We start from the raw sequence: 23821 nt of genomic DNA on the forward strand, positions 1-23821 counted from the left end.
TAAATTGCAAATAATGAAACAAAAAAAACAGTTGTGCAAAATATACTGAAAACATAATTTTTGTCGCACAATCGACCAGAATGTTGTACGATATTTGGAGTGTTTTATTTTGGTAGCGTTTGTCAAGCTATGTATTATTTTGAAAGCGTGCACCGGAAGCAGCAGTAGGCAACATCCGTTTGCCTTGACACCGAGCTTGTTACTTGAGTGAAGTCACTGGGAACTGAATTGAAGACTTTAACAGACGCTGCTTGCTGCATCTTTGGGCGTCTTCGGTGCGAGCAAAGTTATAACATATTGTTATTGTTTTTAAGCGACCGTATCACAGGTGTTTTTTTTTTATCGCGTTTGGCTTGTTTGGTTAACGTCCCACACCACGGTTGGCTGCTCGCTTCTTGGCAGGAAGGCTAGCATCGGTTCCTGTTCGCTAAAAAAAAAACATGGTGGCCCGTGGTCACGAAGAAAACAAGGCATATTAAAGGATATAGAGTGCGATTTTTTGAAAACAGTAATTACTCCAAGGACACTTAACTGCCACAGTTGGAAGTGGCGGGGGGTCCTCGTGCGACGTGAAGCTGCGGATACCATTTTTGTGCAGTCGTTTTTGTCCAAAGTTGCCACCAGGACGACTTCAAGTTTCCCCAACAGAAGATGGCGCTTGCATCTTTTTTTTAAAAAAAGCACAAAATAAACAAGAACAAATGGGCTCGAGTACTGCCTAATGGAACCGTTTTACCCACCGTTTTATCACATCTAACATCTAGCAGCTCCGTTTTTTTGTTCATCTGGATTATTGTTATTATTATGGATGCGCAAGATCGGGAATATTGGGAATAACTGCCGTTGATGCCGAGCGTGATGACGACGACAACGATGATGACAGAGAAAAGCGATGGCTTCCCTTCGTTGAGATTTTGAGTAGCGAGGAGTTAATTACATGGAGACTCGCCTGACATGCCGAGGAAGGAGTTGCCACTACCTGAAGGTTGGGAGGAAGCCAGAGACTTTGATGGCAAAGTCTACTACATTGACCACATCAACCAGAGCACCAGCTGGATCGACCCAAGAGACAGGTGGGATGAATGACCTCTGACCCCTGCGTATTCTTTGGGATACAAATATGTGTTATAATATAAGTGTTGCTTGCAATGTATTTACTCTTATGAGGCATTCAGTTGGAAATTGTTATTACATTTTCTAAACCCGGATTGTCGTTATATTTTTCCAATGAGGGACACATGTGACAGCACACACAATATAAGAGCAGGTAGATATTGATGGAAAATACAACCAACATAGGCAAAGTGTATTTACATTACAACCTTTTATTATGTAGGGCTAGAGCAGTAGTCAGTAGTCTGCATTCAACAAAAAATGCTAACATAAGTCATTCCTTCAGCGATCACTCTGATTTTGACCCATCAGCTGTTTGTTTTTCCCCATTGGTATTCACACATATATAAGTACAAATAATCAGATCTAGCCTTAAAACAGTCTTAAAGGGGAACTGCACTTGGAATTTTGCCCATCATTCACAATCCTGATATGAAACATGAACACATATTTCTTTACTTTTTCTGAAAACGAGTTAATACGAGCTAGCTAACAACGAACGTCATGGGTAATACCTATTTTGACGCTAGAGCCTCATAAAAAAACGTCAACAATGTTCCTTTTACATAACTGACTTGTATATTAACCAAGCTACAACGATGTTAATATTGTAGCAGCTAACATGAAAAAAAAAGTGCAGTTCCTTTATATGTTGTTTGTGTTCACGTGCAAGTGTTGCAATAAGTTTGAAAAAATGAAAAAAAGTTTGAAAAAAAACAGAAAAAAATGATTGACATTTACATTACAACCTTTTATTATGTAGGGCTAGAGCAGTGGTGCCGGAACACTCATAAAAGGATTGTTTTCCTTCGTATTATTATGAATTACTCATTATTATGTGATTTTTGGCACCCACCTTGCACATGTCTCAAACTATTCCAACATCAAAATGTCCAACTCATTCTGGATGATTATTATGTTTACAGAAGATGCACCGTTGTTACACACTACAACTACAGGACATTTTAAACTGTACATTTTATAGTTTAATTCTGTACTTATTTATGTGTTTGTTTGGTAGTTGGGATTCAGTATAATATGAAAACTGAAAGGGGCTGTGATTGGTTGGATTTTGTTAAGTCCTGTGCATAATTTTCGGTTGTTCACTGCCGTGAAATCACTAAAAAGTGTGTCAAAACAAACAAAAAACGGCAGAAATTAATAAGCATCTCAGCTATATGAGCAGTTTCAGACCAACATGTACAATAAAAGTGGCTAATGTTCCACATCGATTGGTCCCAGCTTCGATTACAATTAGGATGTGGCTTGAGTCGCCATTGTTTACAACTGTGGCTGGTCACTCTCAGGAAAACACTGCCCCCAGTGTTTTGGTAGAGAACTGCAAGTCACATGCTAAGCCACGGGAACAAGACACCGTCAGAATGGCCGGCATAGTTCACCGGGCCTATCACGATGAAAAATGTTGCTGATCCATAATTGTGCTCCAAATTATCGTCAATAATCGATATTATCTGCATTTTTTTTAGACAATTTTTTCCATGAATTACATATGGCATAATATAAGCTGGTGTGTCTGGCTTGCCGAAAAGGGAATGCAAGCTAGCAGGGCTAGCTGAGCTTAGCAGAGCATGCTAGTGCGGCTGTGTATGTGCGACTTCATCTCCTTGAGTGTGTTTTTACGCTGTGTTGTGTTTTACCGCTTGTTAATGCAAACACGTGTTTTACGATACCGACTAATGTCATGCAAATTCTGAGTGAAATTAGGACAAGAGGCAAATTTATTCTTACTCCCGTCTTGTCTTAACCGTCAACCGACATTCTCGACACATATTTCCGGTCCTCAACATATGTGTGTAATAAAAAATATCTTACTTACTTATTGATAACGCAATTGGAATTGCATTGGTGACTACATCTTCCTTAACCACAACCGTGACATTACAGTTTGTCAAGGATTTTGTCGCAATATGTGCAGAGGCTGACATTTTATTAGAAAAGTTAGTCAAGCTACATCTGTTTCTGAAGTTTCTGAAGTGTCAGAGGTAAAAATTTGAATAAACAACAAAAAAAAAATGTAATGGATTTCCTCGGGTCCTAGGCTACTTGGTGTCTGATTGTGACTGGGATTTTGTGTCTCGGAATGCTGAAGTTTTGGCCAGAAAAGCAAATTAATAGTTCTCCAGTGGCGCCATGCACTCCACGAGTGATTTATGTGAAATCTGAAGGAACGTCAAAATAGCAGTTACTGTGTTTTCCTCGCTGCAGAGTGCAAACAGTGTATTTACACATTTCCATATGAAGCCCAGGGGTGTGTTTTACCTGTTTTTCTGTTCTTCTCCCAAGAAATCCTACATCCGTAATAGGCTTACAGCGTCAAGCATGCGGTGTTGCATGACACGAATCCCGCTTGTACAAGAACACCACGCGGCACAGAGGACCAATCTTTTTTTCTTTTTTTTTTTTTTCAACCCCAACTTCATCGCTTACTTAAGACCACTCAGACTTTCACACCAAATCCCTACAATGCCTTATGTCTGGAATTCAAGAGGCTTAGAGGTTGTTTTGTGTTGTGTTGCTCCCGTTTTATTTTATTTCCCTCAATCACTACAACCAATGCTTATACTGGCGCTTGTTGTCATGGCAGGAGCCCTCAAGGCTGTCTTGTTTTCATAGCCCAACACGAAAACTGCATTCTTTTATTGTGTACTATAAACTTAATTGACCGCACAAGCTTTTTTTTTCTTCATCAGTGTCACAGGTTTTTATTTTCGCTCTTAAAAAATATTCACATGTCTCATGTGTTTAGGATTGTTTTATTAGTCTTGTGCATTTGGCCTGCAAAGACTTCTTAAGCAAGTACTTCTTTAAAGGAGTTCAACAATTATCAATCAATAATTCAGTGGCATCTGTTTGATTGCACTTATTTAGAAGAAGACGGAAGGTCTAGTGAAAGTGCTGGAGAAAGCATAGAACAAGAAACTGTCCCAAAGAAGATCCTTAAAAAGCAAAAAAAAAAAAAAAAAAAAACATTCCTGGAACACACGACGTGAAGGACCGAGCAGCGCTTGCCAGCCAAGCGTCCGATTCATCCGAAATCCCTTTCACAGCCTGCCAAGGTGCACGGGGTCAAAGTTCAGCATGAGGCCCCACTGACTGTTACAGGGATCTGAAAAGTGGCAGCCGCACTGCACTACTGGCTCATCTCATTCTTTAATACGTAACCAAAACAGATGCATCTTATTTTGTGACAGGCGGCTTTAATACACACTTTCACACAACATACAGCACTATGCCAATTGACTATAAATGATAATAGTAACGATCATAGATATTTTTGAGAGAAAATGCTGATTTGAATAATGTAATATTTGTATTGTAAAGTTGCAATCTTCCAAAACTACTAAAAAAAAGTCATAATGTTACATTCTATTTATTCCAAGAACTGACGTCTTTTTTAATGTAGTAATATTAAGAGAATAAAGTGGGATTTCCTCTAAAAATATTTTAGTTTAGTAGGCCCACAACAGTAGTCACATTTTTACGAGAGCAGAACCTTCAAGAATAAAGTCTTACTTTATTGAGAAAAGTTAGTAATTTGCAAGAATACAATACAAATTTTGGGGGGATTTATTTCTCTGTTGCCTTTTTAGGTACATGCAGGAATTTTGTCTTTCACTCTTCAAAATGTTCTTTTTTTTTCTTGTAAAATCACATCTTTATTTTTCCTCTAGCACTCCCATTTCTTGTGGTGAGTGGGGCCCTAATACTCCTACAACAAGCATGATGACATGAGCGTCGGCAAGTCGAAACCAGCATATTTTAGATTGCTGACATTGTTTCTGTCATCTAACTGGAATGACATGTTGCACCGGTAACCATAGAACCTCAGTGAGAAAAAAAAAGCGGCAAAATACAGTCGATCCCTGTTTGATCCCCTGAGTTACACCGACGCCACGCCTATCAGTGACTGGCAAAATTTTGCGAGTAATTGAGATGTCTATGTTTAACACATGGCTCGTTTCTGCTCTTCCAAACCATCCTTCCATTTTGATGTTGATTATGATCAACATTTTCAATAAAAGTGAATTTATATTAAATCAATAATACATGATAATAATGCAATATTTTCTCAGTTTGGACACCAATGTATGTTTTGCAAGATGAGATGTCTGCCTGTCTCTGTCAGCTCGCAGGTTTTAGACCTTCCGGACCGGCATTGCACGTACGTTAGGAGAACCTAGGAGAGTATAGAGCAGATGGAGTCAGCTCCTATGGCCGCCTTGGTGGATTAGACACCTGCTACGAGCAGACCCGGTGCTGCCATTATGCATGTTAATGATGATAATTGATAACGGTTATTAAGGCTGCAGACATCTGATTTGATCTGACAAATATGAAGTAACTTTTATCAAATGTAGAATTACTACAGCTTCTGCTTGGATGTGAACATGCACATGAAAAAAGACATTCACATGTGACTCACTGATGCTGTAGGTAGGTGTGTGAAGACAGATTTCAGATATAATCTCAAATATAATATTTGATTAGAGATGGGCGTTTTGTTTACATAGATAAAGTTGTAGATCTTCGAACAACATTTTATTTAATTTTTTTCCCCTCAGACAAATTGCCGCCGCTTCAGTGAGCACTGTTTACTTTTGATTACAGTGTTGGCTTTGTCACGCAGGAACATGCTTGATGCATACAAAATGTTGCTAGCCACACAATCCTGGCATGTAGTGTGCTGTGATGCAATGTTTGGCAAAGCACTTCTCGTAAAGCTGGCACTATCTCAATGAGAGATGATCATACTTTAGATGATGGACGTTTTTTCCGATGTAAACAAGGCATTTAGAAAGACATGCTCAATGTACTGTACACAAGTCATAATAAAAGCAGAATGAATGGCGAATTCAGCATGAGAATGTTAAAACCACTCAAGCGAGGGCCGCCTTTATAAATTCTTCAGTGTGCAATATCATCCACCCGCCCCGCAGTGACGCACTATAAGCATGTCGTCAGGTCAGAGGAATGCTATCATCCAGATAAGGCAGGTATGAGTGTCCCAAGTGCCCCGGGGCGGATCTTTACTGATATTCACCTTTTTATATGGCCGCCACTCAAGCGTGACTCGAAGGGAAAGCAGCAGAGTGAAGAAGTTTTGAGTGTCGTCGTTTGCGGCGCTACATACCCAACACTGAATGAACATTTCTCTCCACGGCCGCCCTGACTCACCATTCAGCTATGTGGCTGGCCTCCGTGTGTTTGCACTCCACCGCACGCTTTGTCAGTTTGCATTAGCGAACCGCAGCCCCGACCGGGCTTTTTACCTTGGAATGTGAAACTGGCAGCAGGCAAATATAGAATCAGTCTATTGCAAATTCACTGTTGGACCACTTAATAGAATTTTGCCCAGCATCCACAATCCTTATGTCCTCTGCGTTTCTTGTCTTCGCCTATGAATTTACTATTGTTGACTATGATGCAGTAGCACTCGTCAGAGAGTGCCGCGTTCATAAAATAATTGAGGTGTATTAATCAGATCTTTCATAAATCTAAGGTAAATATATACATGCGTTTTCAAAATGTGGTTATTCATGCAACAATTAGTTTTTAATGAGAGATACGCATATTGCTACATAATTCCAGTCATGTTACTACAGTGTGCATGCTGTGCTAAACGTATAGTAGCTAACCCAGCCAGCTTCAATTCACACTCTATCACAAATAAGAAATGAGTGTCAGTAAACCTCTGCTTTACAGATGCCATGTCGGCTCTATAGACTGTGTGTGTGTAGAGGTAAGACTTTTAGCTTGGTGGTGTCCGTGATAGTAACTTTAATTGCAGCTATCTAGTGGCGCCGCCTTTGTGTTTGAGTGGATGACACACCCAGCAAATAATTAAGGCACGGAATCTGTTTACTACGGAGGTGACTCGTAGGAAATATGGTGGTAATTTATACCCAGATGCATGTGTAACAGACCCAAACAAACACTGTTTTGCAGTTTTATTTGGTGACCTTCAGAAGGAGACTGTGTTTGTTTCAGGGTCTGGTACTTTGGGTCAAAGTAGAAGCGGAATGTATTTTACATATAAACAGTGATGCTCGCTTGGATTAGGTTTCCTCTGGTTTACCAATTGATCAATGCGCCATTAGTGGCAGCAGTCTTATTATGGTCTGTGTTGTAATGCCCGTGTTTACTGTACGGAGTCCTGGTGTTGGTCTGCCACAGACGTCTCGGGCACATTGTGTTCTGAAGTAGCGGAGTACGTGAGAATGACCACAAGTGGCTATTGAACAACTGACAAGTGAAATGGAGGCCCGGGGCCGCCGTAACCAGCTGGCCTTTCGCTTTGAGGGAAGCTTTGACGGAGAGCAACAAGTTTGGGTCAGCAACAAAACACCCACCTACTCGCCATCAGCCATTATAGGACAGGATTTAGTGGGCAAATCAAATAATGGGATGCGGAGACTCGGGGCCAGCCAACCAGCCGTTGGCAGAAGCCTCGCTGTGGTCCAGGGCTAAATTTAGAGCCAAGCCGAGGGGGTCTTCTGCGGGCCCCTTTTCATTATTCATCAGTGAAAAGGACCCAGTTCAGTTTCTGTCCTGGGCGCGGGCTCGCTGTTTGTATATCTGCAGTCGTGAAACATAAGAGGCAGTTGGACAGGCTTTTCAGTCTCATTACTGCTCGCTGTCTCTTCATGATGAAGCAGTTTCCCTCTTTTGTCACTAGGAAACATAAATTAGTAGAAGAATGTGCTAGTTGTCCACTTCCTTGATTTAGAGTAGTAGTGCTGTATATATATATACACAGTAAAGTCTCGTTATATCAATATTGTCGGGAGTCTGAAAAAATATCGATATAACTGGAAGTGTGAAAAATAAAGTTGACTGGAAGCAGCCGTTCGCCGTGTTCTTTTTTGGTATTGAAATCCTTAAGCAAAGATTGATTTAAACTGCTTTTGTATCGATATAAGCAGACCAAATTGGCTGGCGGGAGATGAAAAGGGCATCGTAGTAACCGGATTATCATAATAACCGGGTATCGTACTAACAGAACTAATTATATCATAAAAGACTAGAAATTTGCCGGGAAATGAAAATAGTATCGTAATAAGCAGTAATTCGTTATAACCGATATCGATATAACAAGACTTTACTGTATATATATATATATCAATATTTCTAAGTATCATATCAAAAACAAATATGTTCATATCAGTATAGGCCGGATTTGATGCGAGATCTCATGTTTCAAGATGGTGCAAGCTAGTTACGGCCGCTCTGTATCTTCTGCTGCGTTTTTAGTGTTTAATGGTGCTTTATTCGCACTTTATTTTTTTCGTGCCATACTAGCCCCCTAAGTAAGTGTGCAGCTATGGATGTTCATCTTGTTACATTTGTAGCTTGCGCCTTGCTCCATTGTTTACACTCGGGAGCAACTGTTAGCATTGTGGACTTCCGCACTTTGCATCATTTGAGTGACACTCTCCTGTCTGAATCGCTGCTACTGTGACAAATACTTTGTATTCAATGTATTTGTTTACCTTGTAAGCACATCACATAGTTTCCTGTCCTTCACTTAATTTATGTAATTTATGCCGCATAGGAATTTGGAGTATGATATTAGTATGATAGTGTGATTATCATAATAGTATGATAATTTGATATGATGTATACCACCATCTAATAAGTATCAAAGCATTTGTGGCAGGCCACCACAAATGAACGTATGGGGAACGCTGGTATTTTCAATTGTATAACCACAGTTGTAATATTATGTCGACAAAGCATTGCAATCATGTATCGTTAGTTACTCTGCAATTAATTAATTATTTACATGATAATTTTAAAATAAACCATTATGTATGAATGTATGTAAACGTCTGGCTGCGGCTGTATGAAAAGATGGCATATGGATCGACAAGGGTCTATAGTTTTGTGTTTGAAGAATGTTCGAACTGTACAGTAGAGACATTAGCCCGTCCTGGCAGACATTTTTGAAACATTTGTGGAAGTTATTATAAGTTTTTGCACTCAAACAAATCAATTTCCAGTTGTGTAAATAATGAGTTAAGTGTTTCAGCCCGAGAGAGAAGTCTGTCTGTTGCTCATAAAAACACAGTTTTTTTGGGGGGGGAATTAGAAGCATCATAGAGTCCCCCAACCCCCACCCGTCCAGGCTGCACTGATCAGGCTGGAAGACCCGACGGTTGCCCCAGAAACCTCCTAGCGATGCGGTAGTGCAGCTTGAGGAATGCCACGGGTCGGTTTCCTCCTATTGTGGTCTGCAGGAGGGACGCCCCCCCCTTCTCCTCCTCCACATTTTTTCTTTCCCTCGCTCATGGAGGTGAATAGAGGACTCTGAAACACCAGACTAGCCTCCCCCGTCTTCCCTCCCTCCCTCTTTCTAAGACCATCACTGCTGCCTCATGGAACTGCTTTCAGGCATCACAATGATCCAACGCTAGCCCAGTCTGGTGTCGGGTCTGAACACATTCACGCTGTGTGAAAGTCAATAAAAAATAATATCACTTGCTGGCCTAAAAAAATATTTTTTTAATTGGTGGATCTTGTTTTCACTTGAAAGGTCCAATTTCATTACATCACATATTAACATCCACCTGGACTTCAGAATGAACTGATAAGAATGTGTTGGGGTCAAAGTTGGCTCGGAGCTCACTAGACACTTTTTGGGCCCTTTTACAGCAGAAACAATAGCCTTCTGAATGGTATTTTGTGTAATTGGAGCCACCAGTTGTTTTACGAATGAATACATCGAAATAACACAACACAAGCAAATATTGGATTTTTTTTTTTTTTGCCTCTTCAGGCACACAAAGCCTCTGACGTTCGCCGACTGTATCGGAGATGAGCTGCCAGTCGGCTGGGAGGAGGCGTATGACCCTGTGGTCGGAGCGTACTACGTCGACCACAACACCAGTGAGTTTTTTTTTTGCAATCTGTCAATGTAATGTTCTCATTATCTAAATATTCCTACTTTGTGTTCTTCAGAGAGCACCCAGCTGGAGGATCCACGTGCCCAATGGCAGCGGGAGCAAGAGTCCATGCTGCGGGAGTACCTGGCCGTGGCCCGCGACGCCCTCAGCGCCCAGAAGGAGATCTACCAGGTGAAGGAGCAAAGGCTTCGTCTCGCGCAGCAGGAGTACCGGCAGCTCAACGACACCTGGCAGGAAAAGTCGACATCGCAAACCAGCCGTAAGTAGACACACTAATGTCGTGTAAATATATCTCTACCTGAAAGTACTATTTTGTAGTACCAGATCCACGTGTTCTTAAGGATAGCTGCGGTATTAAACTAGATGCATTCATGTACATCAAGGAGGCATGTCTTCATATACATTACCTTCCTCATTGTGATTGCTATGTGAAATAATAAAAAGAGGCAGAATTTTTTGACAGTACATAGTTATTCTTTGAATCCCTTCCAATCTTTTCTATTGCAGTGAATTCCAGGGTGTCGTCCTCCAGCAAGTACGACCCAGATATCCTTAAAGCGGAAATAGCTACAGCCAAAAGTCGGGTAAGGGGAATGTCACACACAAACACATGCACGCATATTTATTTGCGATATCATAAATTACACGTCACTCTAGTTTTGTATGTTTGCCTGCACCCAGCCCCAGTGGTGCTCCGGCTTTGTCTCCCGAACCACAAGTTAGACTTATTGCTCCGTTGTAATTAACAGTTTCCTATGATCATTACTGTATCACACTTCATCATAATCACAATCATAATGTGATCAAGATATTTTAGTATTGGAGTCGCTTAAAATGTGAGTCGTGGATGTCATGGATATTTTCACTCTTACAGAAGAGTATTTTTAATGATGCAGGTTAACAAGCTGAAGCGGGACTTGGCCTGTATGAAGCAGGAACTGCAGTATAAAGAACAAGGCTTTGAAACGCTGAAAGAGTAAGTAGTCTGTTTTTAAATTGTGGCCATTTCAAGATTTGGACAACGGTAAAAATGTCCACAATCGTGCAATGTTCTATCTCCTGCTCACTGACTTCCAATTCTATTTCCCCTTTAACCTGTTGGCTTTTTGTTTCTGCTCCTGCATGAGATGAAGCTCCTTGTGCTCTGCAAGTCATTACAATTTCTACAACATCTATCTTTCTGTAAGCACTAAACTCCTCCTTATCGTCTCAGTTATTTCCTGAGCATTATCACACATTCCATTCTATCATTAAACACTGACACCTCTGTCAAAACACCAATGGAAGACAAGCTGAGAAAAGAGGATCCCACATGTGACCCACTTACTCCCCATGAGACGACCAACGCAAGGTGCAGCAACCATCAGTCACGATTGTTGCAATGCAGGGCATACATTCCTCTCTTTGTTTCAATTTCAATACTGTGGCCAATATTTTTGTGTGTGTAAGTGTACGTGTTTTTGAAATCCGCCTCTCTTTCTCTATCAAATCAGCTGTCAGTCCGGACTGAAAGAGAACTGGAATGTCTGGTCCGCCGTTTTCTTCCTAGGCGCTGTACAAGTGAGAGTGTCAGCAGGATTAATGAGTAGCTGAGGTCCAGAGTGGTTAAACAACATTCCTCATGACTTTTCCTCTCCTGTTACAGTCATCAGATGGCACTGGACAACCAATCCCTGTTTGCACAAATGCAAATAGGCTTAGACTGGAATGCGGCCCGTGTCGCTCCTGATAAGATTTGACAAAATACGTGACACGTTTTGACATTTTTACATGAGAACTTTTTGGTGGAAAAACCTCAGCTTCCATCCGAGGTTCAAGGTTTGTTTGTTGTCCCTCAGAGAGCATCCCCAGAGTTCAGCAGTGTCACGACTTTGAGGATGAAATGATTCCTCGGGTGCGTTGTCCTGCTCTGAATGCTCCGCAGCCTCATTCCTGATGGAGGCGGTGCTAACAGTTTTGTGTGGGGTTCCTCCTGTCCCGAGTGGTTCTCTTTCTGCATCAGGAAGCAGAAGTGTTGAGTGTTGGCAGGACACCGATGACAACAATCTTCCGTGTGGTCTTCACCACCATGTGCAGAGCTGTCTTCTGTGCTGCAATAAAGTACAGACTCCCTTCAGATAGGCTCTTTCCTGAATTTCCATAGGAAATGAAAGTGCTGGCATGCCTTCCTAACCAGACCGGAGGTCAGGACTTGGTTGAGGTGACACTAGAAACCACTTACGCGGTCGGCCCACTGATGTTCGTGGTGGGAGAACGATGTTTGCTCTTCCTGAAGGCCACAGTCATCATCTTGGGTCCTCTTCCTTTTGATGCAGATGTTGTTGTCAGGTGTTCCAGGAAGAGAAAGCCGTTTTGGCTTTTCGGCTAAGCAGTCATAAGTCAGCATAGTGACAAGAAGAAGGAATAACCCAAACTTAAGTGTACAACTGGAAGCATAGTTGTACATTATATGAAATGAGTCAACCATAAAGTGTGCTATTCGTCATAATGCACCTCATGACACTGTTATTACTCAGCCATGTTTGAGAAGCATTTAGAGAGGATTATATCTTCTCTCCTGTCCTTCACTTCCTCATTCTCTGAGCACTTTGCTTCTCTCTCTCTCTCTCTCTCTCACTCCCTCTTTCTATCTGAAGAATGTGGAAGGACCTGTTGTCCTGGCACATGCATGAATTAATTTACCACAGGGTCGCTCTTGCACCCCTTGTGGATGTTTGCTGAAGCGCCCACATCTAACGATGCTCACATAGATCCGTATTCCGAGGCTCAGAACCCTGCAACACTTAGTTTGCTCTCGGTTGTGAGCATCCATCCATACCCAAAATTCATATCCACTTCCGTTTTCTTTCCTCCACTCCTGCAGGATTGACCAGAAGGTGTCCAACAGCCCGTATGGCTACAAGCTGCAGGAGGCACAAGCCATCCTCAATGAGGTGCGCTCCATCCGGGACGCCATCAGCGCCGGCGAGAAGGAAAAGCAAGAACTCATGCAGGTACGGAACTACTTTTACACTATCGATGTGGACACCACATTTAGTGCGGCGCAGTTGTAGAACAGACAAAGACGAGTGTAAATGTATGATTTAGTTTGAATTGCAATTTGCATAAAAGTAAGAAATGTCACTCCTACTAGAGGACACTTCTCAGTCCCCTCCCCTCTTTTTCCTCTTTGTGGCCATCTGCATCTGACAACCCAGTCTGATCCCCTGTGTGTGTGTGTGTGTGTGTCTTTTGTAGCATTCATGCACGTTACATCAGGTTAACAGTAAATGGTACCACAAATAGTGTATGACAAATAGTGAAATGGAATGACTCAGATCACACACATAATAATAATTTGCTGAATGAAACATTCCAAAAAGTGTCTCCAAGTTGCTACTATAGGGTTGAGCAACCTGTGACCCCTGAGCCCTCTTTTGGTCTTTACGAGCAGACCTGCCATACAGTTCTAAAGCATTTCACACACAAATGATAATAATCTGTAATAACAATATTTCAGTGGTATTTTCAGTGGTAACGTTGTGTGTTTACATGCAGAAACTGGCCATTCTGAAGGATGGCTTCCAGCTGGACTCTGGCTCGCAGCAGGAACTGTGGGGCAGCAGTCCCTCGCTGGCCAACTCTGAGATCTCCATACCCCGCCTCTACTCTGACGCCGGCTCCCAGACCGACATCCCCACTGAGGTGAGTCCCAATTACTAAACGGGAGACACAATCAATGCAAAAAGTATTTTAAATTCAGCAACTTTTTTATTATATTTTGAACTTGTGTTTGCAGTACATGAACAACTCCAATAAACTGGCAGAGAAAGTTCGACTCAGTCTTAAGTACGAGGAGGCGAAGCATCGGTATGTTATCGCTTTTGTGTTTTTCCAGTTTTGCTTCTTTTTCCACTGCTTCAACCCCTTCCATTCTCCTCACGCTTGCCAGGATCGCCACCATCGAGGTGCAGATCGCAAAATTGGACAGCGAGGCATGGCCGGGGCTGCTGGACCCGGAGCGCGACCGTCTCATTCTCATCAACGAGAAAGAGGAGCTGCTGAAGGAGCTGCAATACGTAAGCCCACGCCAGCGCCTGGGGCCCAATGATGTCCAGAAGCTGGAAACGGAGAAGAAGCGTCTGGAGAGAGACCTGCAGGTCGCCAGGGACAGCCAGAGCAAGGCTCTGACTGAAAGGTTGGCACTTGTTAATATTACTTGTGTGTCTTTTCAGAAACTGACGGGGGATTTGCAAATGTGGTGTTGTGCTACTGAAATTGTCACTTTTATATTGCCTGCAAATCAAATGCTCCCACTGGCGACTTAAATGAGGAAAAGCCAGCGGCCAATTACAGATTTTAATGTCTCCTGGTGGAAGACGGTGCATAGCAACTTAATACTGTTCTAACTCACTTCATTTGTGTACAACAATGCCAGAGAAAACAAACAAAGATGTGTATTTGTATATATTATATCTATATATATCTATGTTTGTGTGGGTGTGTATTCATATATGGAGTATATATTCGAAACAAATGATGTGTAACATATTTTACAAGGTGATGGGAGAGTGTTGCCAGGCAACCAGCTATGAGCAGAGGCAGTTATGGCTCCACGGAGGAATAAGCTGAATTACAGTTTTATAGTTTTGTGCCACGAGTACAATTTAATGGCGCTTTACGCAGTCAGCAGCCTTCGCATCACTTTGACAATATGAAAAGCTGACTTTCATAGGACAAATAATTACAAGTGGATCTCAACAAAAACTACAACCCCCCCCTCAATGGCTTTATTGTGGCTGTTGCTAGATGATGCTGTCATCCAGCAGGTACACAAACGTAATGAATGTCAACTCAGAAGTGACGGAACAAGTAACCTTCAATTGTACCTTTGCAATCAGTGACGTCAAACTCTCTCTGCCTGATCCATATCACAAATTAGAGACGCCACTCAAGCCTCTGGCCTCCCAGTCTCAACAAGACTCCTGTTGTTGAGGTCAGTCTCTTCCTGAGCTCAAGCCTCTCTTTTGTGCGCTCTCCTGAGTCTCCTGTTCCCGTAACAGGAGACGCTCACAAAAGAGCCTCTTGTGCCACTCACGTTTGCAAAATAGTGGACACAAAAAAACACAAGAATGCATGCTAGCGTACAACATTAGGTGCACCTGCACAATCCAATATAGTTTAAATGAATTAAAAAAATGGCTATTTGTGTTATGGATCTCATTCGGTAGTGCAGGTCACATTAAAAACAACTTTAGATACGGTTGTGCCTCAAATGTAATCCAGCAGATAAGGTTAACAACACAGACGTTGCTGCAAATGGCGCAGAAGACTTGATGACAACTCCTCGTTGCCGTTGGTTTCTGGATTGCGTCCACAATTTCAATCTTTCAACCCCTTGACCAGCGTGCATGCCATTGTACACGCAGGTGAAAGTTCTGTCGGCATTAACCTCACAAGTGCTTCTCCGTAACCCGATCAAAAGCTTCCATTCAAAGCCAGGATCAGCTGTCAATGGCCGCCTTGCCTCCCAACTAACAAAAAGCTCCCGCAAAGCCAATGACGCCAATGTCTCCTGAAGACGGCTAATAATAACAACAATGGTGTCTCAGCTCTGATTGATTGATCACATGTTCTGACTTTGAGTGTTGTCATTTTGCAGGCTGCGTCTTCACTGCAGGAGGAACAAGCTGGTGAGAGAATTGGAGGAGTTGGTTCGACTGGCCACCTCCTTACACACCCAACTCAAAAGGTTTGTTCATCTTTCATTTATTTGAGAACAATGTTTTGGTTCCATGAAAAGCACACCAGAGGAATCGATCTTTTTCTGCATATTGTCCAGCCTGTCCGCCAGCACCTTGTCATGTTCGTCCGGCAGCAGTCGAGGTTCCCTGACGTCAAGCCGCGGCTCGCTGGCCACCACCTCCAGCCTGGGCTCCTCCTCTTCGCTCAGCTTCACCGACATCTATCTCGATCAGCCGGAGCTAGCCGACCCGGACTTCCAAAATAAGCTGGACAGCCTCCTGCAGGAGGGTGGCCAGGGAGGCTACCGCCCCTCGAGCTCCATCACCACCATACACGAGCACGAGGTGGTGACAGGTGGAGGCATCGGCACAGGGAGGGACGCTGAAAGGGCCGAGGGCCAAACACTGGGGGTGGGTCTAGACACCGAGAAGGGTTCAGGGGGAAGAGAGGTGGGATCATCCAGGATCCAAGCGCTCAGACTGTCAGAAACCCCTCACTCCATGAGCTCCTTGTCGCCGCGGTCGTCGCTTTCGTCACTCTCACCGCCGTGCTCGCCACTGGTCACGGACGCTACATTTCTGTCAGGGGAGGCCTTCACCAGCGAGGCAGCACCTGGTGGGTTGAGCCTGGACTTGGAGCTCAAAAACAGGCTAGCAGAGCTGGATCTCCGTTTGGACTCACAGAAGCTGCAACAGCAGGAGGAGCACAGCGCCCCGGGTGGGCTGGAGGAGAGGCAGAAACGCAACGGCATTCTGAGTGAAGAGGTCAAAGGTGACTATGAAGCAATGCAAAATTTGAGCAGGATTTAAACTTCAATCAACTTCCGTTTTTCTTTTAGCTCCCCAGTTGCAAGGAACAGGGGTGGGACCGAAGAAGATGGGCGTCATCTCAGCTGTGTCTGATGAGTCTGTCGCAGGTGACAGCGGCGTGTACGAACCCTCTGAGCGCAGGTACCGAATGCAAGCCGCCTCTTGTGTGCCAGAAAATGCATCAGGAATATAAAGAGATGACTAATATGAGTTTCTTCTAGGCCAGGCCTCCCTGCTGACATCCTGCTGGGCTCCGATGAGGAGAGGCTGGCGCTGGGCTGTGCTCAGGTTCAACTCGGCTTACGCTATGAGTCAAGAGACCAGCGCTTCACGGTCTTCATCATGGAGCTGTCCAACTTCAGCGCCCTCTGCCTGCCGCCTGACCATAAAATGTATGACTTTTGTTTTGTCTTTTACTGTACTGTATACTGTATTCCACCAACAAAAAGTAGTTTAGTTATCATTTATTAACAGTACCTTCTGATGAATAACCGCAGGCACATTCGCATGGCGGTCCTTCCGTGCGTGGAGACAAACCGCTGCCTGTTCAGAACTCGCGGCTACATGCCTCAGGATGTGGTGGAGGTCAATGAGGTGTTCGGCATGCAGATATCTCTCATTGCACTGCGCCAGAAGACCCTGAGGATCGATGTATGCAACACCGGCAAGTCAGGCCATGAAGATTGTCTGGTGAGTACAACCTTTTCATTCTTCATTATTATTTTTTTTTTTTTTGTATTCGATGTTCAAACTTTTTCTTTTTCCTCCAGGCGGGAGCGCAGATCAGCCTGGCGGACATTAGTTGTTCAGAGGAGAGACGAACCCAGTGGTACAACCTGCTGAGTCATGCTTTCACGCCCGAGGTCAGCAGCAAGGAGAAAGATAGCGGAGCAGCTGGTGGCTTGGACACAGTAAGAGCTGACGCCGCACTTTAATGATATGCAATTAAAATGTCTTGTGAGTTTTAGGAAAGTACACAAATTCTTCATTATCAAGCTTCACAATTTAAATAAAATGAAGAGAATATTACACACTTACTTGTTGCTAGGCAGTTTTCACAGAGCTCAATCCATTTATTTCCCAGACAACAACGCAAATACTGAAATCTGAAATACAGGAAGTGAAAAGGCATCTGGCCGTGTTGCCTGAAGGAGGTTATGCATTGAAGGCAAATTTGAATGCATACATACCCGTGCAAACTTGTGCACACACACACCGTTCAGTTGCAAATGATGATGGACTCTAATGATTATAAGACAAATTTATGTAATACATTAATTTTGCAATTGACATAGGGTGTTATGCAGGAAAATCAGTGCCCTCTGGTGGTTGTGTGCAACCATATTGGGGCAGATATAGGGACTGCAGTAGGTACCTTCCAATGGCTGCACCCATAGAAAACACTAACAATGCCTACTTTTGATACTCTAAACCAGGGGTCTCAAACACGTGGCCCGTGGGCCAAATGTGGCCCGCAGGACACTAGTTTGAGGCCCCCGCCTTGATATGAAAGTTTACTGTTAGCGCAGCCCGCGCAAGTTTGATATGGATGCTGTATGGTATCATGTACCCAGAAAAAATTATTACGTTTGATTAATGTTCATGTTAAAGGTTAAATAACTGTTAATAGTATCCTCTCTATCTGTGTGGAAGTGGTAAGTTTTTGGCTATTTAAGTTTAAAGGAAATAACTTGAAGGCTACCGTTTAGGTCGCTAGCTCTCTAGTTTGCGAGTTAGCATGTGTCTCAAGACCCTGCAGTTGCGCAATATGTTGTAAATAAAAAGAGTATAAATGTGACTATAGTCGTGTTTTGTCATGTCTACAGGGCTCTAATAATGCTTTGTTCATTTTAATCTGAAAAAAAAATATGTCTCTCACCGTTAGTAAACACATATTAAATTTGGCTTTACACATTAAGCAATAAATACGGGTTTACAGTACAGTGTATTTGTACTTCCAGTAGAGTGAATTCACTTGTGGGACAGTAGCTGTAGTACCTCACCTCCCAGATATCACCATTTCAGTTACCATAACAAACAAAGATGAAATCAATCCACTATAAATGCTAATTAACGTGTTCTGTGTTCAGGTTGACGCTACCAACCGTGGCAGAGATCCCGACAATGAAGAGTGGTAAGATTCCTTTTTTTTTTTTTTTTATTTGTCGCGTCAACCTCACAATTTGGCGTCACATGCACTGCGGTGGCGTCTCTGGTTTTGTTCAACGTTGCAAATATTGCGTTAGCTGTCTGTGCGGCATGTGACAAGTACATTGACATGTGAGTGACATGACAACACAGGAAGGTACTAGCGGAATGGAACCTGACCGGTTCAGAATCTAAACAAAGCCGCTTCATTCTTAAAAGAAAAAAAAAAAAAGCTGTCTTGGGACACTTTGTCCATTTTAACATTTTAAACTCTGGGTTTGTGACCTTAACTCGTAGGCATGGTGACCCCCTGGAAGCAGAGGTGTTTGACAATGAAGAAGATGACGATGAAGAAAAGCTTCTAGAAGAAGGAGAGTTGTTCTATGCTGATGGGAGCCAATGGGAGGCAGAGGAGATGGTGGAGGAGGAGGAGGAGGAGGAGGAGGAGGATGTGGGCAGAGACACGGCAATGCCTCCTCCGGCTGCTATTACAGAAAAAGTAAACAAAGAGACGAGTATGGGCCGCATCTTGTCGTCCAATCACCACTCAGTGGTTCGGCCCAAGGAGCGGCGCACGGACCTCTCCCAGCAGCACCCCTTCATGAGGGGCAACACCATCATCCGCTCCAAGACCTTCTCCCCAGGACCTCAGAGCCAGTACATCTGCAGGGTAATTCATGTCTAGCGCCTCTTTAAAAATAACAACAAACAAAAAAAACACAGTAAGCCTATTGATCTTTTTTTGTCAGATCAATCGCAGTGACAGCGACAGCTCCACGCTGTCTAAGAAGTCGCCGTTTGTGCGAAACGCCTCCGAGCGACGCAGCATGCGTATGAAGAAGGTACAAAAATAATAATAACAATCGAGGTCACAGTCAATCATCAAATCATGGCGTCTCTCCTCTAGCCTCCCATGCAGGTCAAAGGTCTGGACGGCCTCCTTCGCACCTCCCTGGACTTGGAATTAGACTTGCAAGTGTCCCGGACCCGACAAGCCCGCCTCGCTCAGGAGCTGCAGGTTCTGAGAGAGCTTAAAACGCAGCTGGAGACGGCGAGGCAGCAGGGCCAACGCGAGCTGCCCGGATGGGTCCGGGAGGACGAGCGCTTCCGCCTCCTCCTCAAGCACGCCGAGAAACAGGTGGGGCGTCATTCCCGCTGTCAGCCACCAGAAGGCAGTGTTGACGCGAATGCGTACAGTAAACTGAGCTGTGCCGATGTGTTGTGCAGACTCAGGAGGAGCAGCTGCAGGAGAAGAGGGTGGAGAAGATGATGAGGGCGGCCGCAAAGGACGTCCATAAAATAAGAGGCCAGAGCCGCAAGGAAGTGCCTGAGGTCCAGACCTTCAGGTGGGAGGAGCCACATAGACCAGTGATTTTCAACCACTAGTGTACCTTGAGAAACAGTCAGGTGTGCCGTGAGGAATTATCCAATATCACTTTTTATAGTTAACATTTATTAATCATCATTTGCAAATATTATGTCAATAGCCATGAATATATGGACCCAAATATTCCAATTGAATTTGGTTTATTTGCTCAAACGGAAAGAATTGAACAGGGATGGAATATTCCTTTAACCAATCCGATTGAGGTATCTTGTACCCGCTCAAACGGAAATTTGTCAGGGTGCGTTCTTCTTCGTGGTGTTTTTCTTCTTCTGTTGTTTATTGGCGGTTGGCAAGCAGCTTTCGTGTGCATTAGCGCCATCTGTGAAACAGAATCTAAACCCTTCTATACTTTATTCACAAGTGCAGTTTTATTAAAAAAGAAAATATATATCTATATAAAACATGTCCTGAGTTTAATTATAAAATATTAGCAAGATTGAATTTGATCTTTTCCTGTTTAAATTGATCCCGGGTGCGTTCTTTCAGCGCATGCTCAGATATGACGTAACACGCAGATCCAGACGTTCTTCACTTTTAAAAATGGAGGCCAGCAATCGGCACTGGACTAAGCAAAGTTTGTTTTTGATTCAAACTAAATTTCAAGACTGGACAGACGAAAAACTGGCAATACGGAGTTATTCCAACAAGTGAAAGAAAAACCGGAAGTCGGTATCACGTGATGTTGATGTTTACGTTTTACCGCGCATGACCCATTGACTATTCTGGTTGATTTTCACGGCACATGTTAACGAGAGATTGGAATATTCCTTTCCATGGATACCATTGTTTCCCGAAAGGTGATTGGGAAAGAGAAAAAGTGGTGATGTAAAAACGTGGCTACTGTGGAGTGTCTGTGGTGTAAAGACTGGCAGAGCAATGTAATATTGGTCCGTGTGGCAACACCTACCTTGTTCCTCCCATAGACTTATTGATGCACGTGTGAGGTCGTGGTGACATTTTGGAACATTTTTGGTAAGTGGTGTTCCACAACATTTTTCCAATGTAAAAAACGTGCCGTGGCTCAAAAAAGGTTGAAAAACACTGACATAGACTACACACACATCCTTTCTTCGTTTCACTACTTTTCCTTACATTTCCATTCATTTTGGGTGGAGTACAATGTCTTTTTTTTTCCGCTTTCAGGGAGAAGATGGCCTTCTTCACACGAGCAAAGACCACCATCCCCAACCTACCGGCTGACGACGTCTAGACAGTCAACATTTCAAATGAAAGAGTCTTAAAATGCGCCTCCTCACTTAATGAAGTCAACCTTTTAGCGGTAATATGAAGAATGTTTTTTTTTTTAATATACTCTAGATGAAAAAAAAAAAAAGTGACCACTTTTTTTTTTGGTAATATTAGTGACGGCACTGCTACAGTTTTATTTTCTTGTACTAACAGACATTTAAAATCATTCCAGCACAAAGATACATCAAATAATGCTAGCACAAACAACGGTACTGAAGCAACAAAAGCTACTTAAGATGATCATTAGTAGAAGAAATTATTATTTTTTTTCCTTCTTTGTTTCCTGCTGCAAGCAACACTCCACATATTGAGGCATCTTGTTCAAATCTACTCTTATTAGGGGGTGTCCCGATGCAACATTTGCTCTCCCCATGATCGATATCGCAGCCTTGACTCCCGGCTGATACCGATATCGATCCACTATCAGCATGAGTGATATTACTCGGGATGAGAAAAACTGACCCGTTCACTTCTGACGTTTTGCACTCAGCTGCAACGGCTTTTCCGGACTGCTTGTTATTGGTGTGCCAGTATCGGAGATTTTAAATAATCCCATGGTGTTATTTTTGGTTGATATCTGATAGCAATATCGGATCGGGATACCCCTGTTCACTAGGATGCATTGCATTCTTATTATGGATTCCAATTCAGCTTCTGTTACCACTAGTGACCACAGGCGGCACTAGAGTCATTCATTCATTTATTTTCTACCGCTTTTTCCTCACGAGGGTCACGGGGGGTGCTGGAGCCTATCCCAGGAGTCTTTGGGCCAGAGGCGGGGTACACCCTGGACTGGTTGCCAGCCAATCACAGGACACATATAGACAAACAACCATTCACACTCACATTCATACCTATGGACAATTTGGAGTCGTCAATTAACCTAGCATGTTTTTGGAATGTGGGAGGAAACCCACGCATGCACGGGGAGAACATGCAAACTCCACACAGAGATGGCCGAGGGTGGAATCGAACCCTGGTCTCCTAGCTGTGAGGTCTGCGCGCTGCACTAGAGTCACAGCTTAGTAATATTCAGTTTGCATGTTCATCACAAATATCAGAAAATGGGTTTTAATGTAAAAAAAAAAAACAACATATCAGGTTGATTGTATTCTATCGACAGCACAGATGGTTCTAATCACGATTAACTGGACGCGATTACGTTTTTATTTCCCTCCTCTTTTGCTCTTGTGACCGTCACGCTCGCCCACACTCAGGTAGGAAAGTAGTTCATTAGTCTGCACTTTAATAGAAACCAATAAATCCACACGCTGTATCACGTCACGTGGGAACGATCACATGGGAATTATCAAAGCAAAGACAACAACAAAAATCGGATTCTTTTGTGACTGTGAACGTCTTGATTGTATCCTTTTCAAAAACCAGCAACCAGCAGCATCTCGCACCTCATTCTGATTGGCCAATCATTTGTCCACTCCTTTTTAAGTGTCTTTTTGCTCAACTCTTTCTAAACTGTCTCCTCACGGTGGACAATTTGATAGAATGAGGTTCTGCTGGTGTTTGATGTGATGTGGAAAAAAAACAAAAAAACATCCATTCCATTCACGGCATTCCAGACTTTTCCACGTTCATTTTATTTTCTGTAGCTGAACAACACCTTTGGATATTTTAGTTTTTTTTTTTTTTTTTTTTTTTTTTTTAATCAAAAGGCTGGAATTGTTATCTTCTCCCATCCAAGCTGGAAATGTTTGCATTATTTTTACTGAATGTGAACACTTTAAGAATCTGTTATATGTGTGTGTGTGTGTGTGTGTGAGTAGTGTGTGGAAATATTTTGTCATTGACACATGAAAAAAAAAAAAAAATCAACTGTGACAACATCCGGGTAAAGGAATGTAGGTGTTTAACTACACTGAATGTTGAGAGAAAAGAATAGAAAAAAACATGCTGATATGTTACAATTTTTTTTATGTAGTTATACCTTTTTTTTTTTAGTACCTCTTTTTTCCCCCTTTTGGAGGTTTTGTCCCAATGAATTTGTTTGTATTAAGGCTGTGATGAGGATGCATGTGTATGTGTGGATGAGGAAAAAAAAAAACAGCATGTATTTATTGCACTTTGTGATTTGGGTGTGCTTTTCCTGTTTATTTCTCCCCGTTTCTTTTCTTTTTATCATCAAAAGTCCCGAAAAAGCTGTGAATTTTATTCTCAGACACTGTAACGTCGACCAGAGTTGTAAATATTTCACCAGCACACAATGAAAAAGAAAAACACACAATATGTTTTGTAGTTTCACAACAAATAAAAAAAGGTTATCTTTTATGGCATTGTTTCATTGTTATTTGTTTCCATTACTTTATGTATTGTCTTATATTGTATGTAATTTATTTTTTATTTATTTACATAGTATGGGGAAATGTGTATTTTATTGTAAGAATTATCATTTTTATTATATATATAGTATATATGTGTTTTATTTAATATATTTTACAAATCGGTTATAATGT

At 42.6% G+C, this 23821-nt stretch overlaps 1 protein-coding gene across 1 annotated transcript; it reads left to right on the top strand.

The window, feature by feature from the left end:
• Positions 1–295: 295 nt before the first annotated feature.
• On the top strand, positions 296–23636 carry wwc1 (WW and C2 domain containing 1). Its single transcript, XM_058086766.2, has 21 exons — positions 296–1073; positions 9911–10020; positions 10093–10296; positions 10545–10621; positions 10934–11013; positions 12901–13030; positions 13575–13721; positions 13816–13886; positions 13969–14214; positions 15679–15768; positions 15859–16532; positions 16600–16711; positions 16792–16962; positions 17068–17260; positions 17341–17481; positions 18661–18704; positions 19016–19388; positions 19468–19560; positions 19626–19856; positions 19946–20064; positions 21249–23636. Exons 1-21 carry the CDS (start codon positions 955–957, stop codon positions 21313–21315), a joined length of 3492 nt encoding a protein of 1163 aa, XP_057942749.2. The 5' UTR covers positions 296–954; the 3' UTR covers positions 21316–23636.
• The last annotated feature ends 185 nt before the right edge of the window (positions 23637–23821 follow it).

This window comes from Doryrhamphus excisus, linkage group LG21 (genome assembly GCF_037039965.1).
Source record: "Doryrhamphus excisus strain RoL-2023G ecotype Guam linkage group LG21, RoL_Dexc_Guam_v1.1, whole genome shotgun sequence".
Taxonomy (NCBI): domain Eukaryota; kingdom Metazoa; phylum Chordata; class Actinopteri; order Syngnathiformes; family Syngnathidae; genus Doryrhamphus; species Doryrhamphus excisus.

What these genes read in the sequence shown, in the direction of transcription:
- wwc1 (XM_058086766.2), top strand. Translation starts at nt 955, where the DNA reads ATGCCGAGGAAGGAGTTGCCACTACCTGAAGGTTGGGAGGAAGCCAGA. An exon ending in GATCCCGACAATGAAGAGTG is followed by an intron (nt 18,705 to 19,015) that starts GTAAGATTCCTT and finishes CTTAACTCGTAG; the next exon opens with GCATGGTGACCCCCTGGAAG. An exon ending in CCTGAGGTCCAGACCTTCAG is followed by an intron (nt 20,065 to 21,248) that starts GTGGGAGGAGCC and finishes TTCCGCTTTCAG; the next exon opens with GGAGAAGATGGCCTTCTTCA.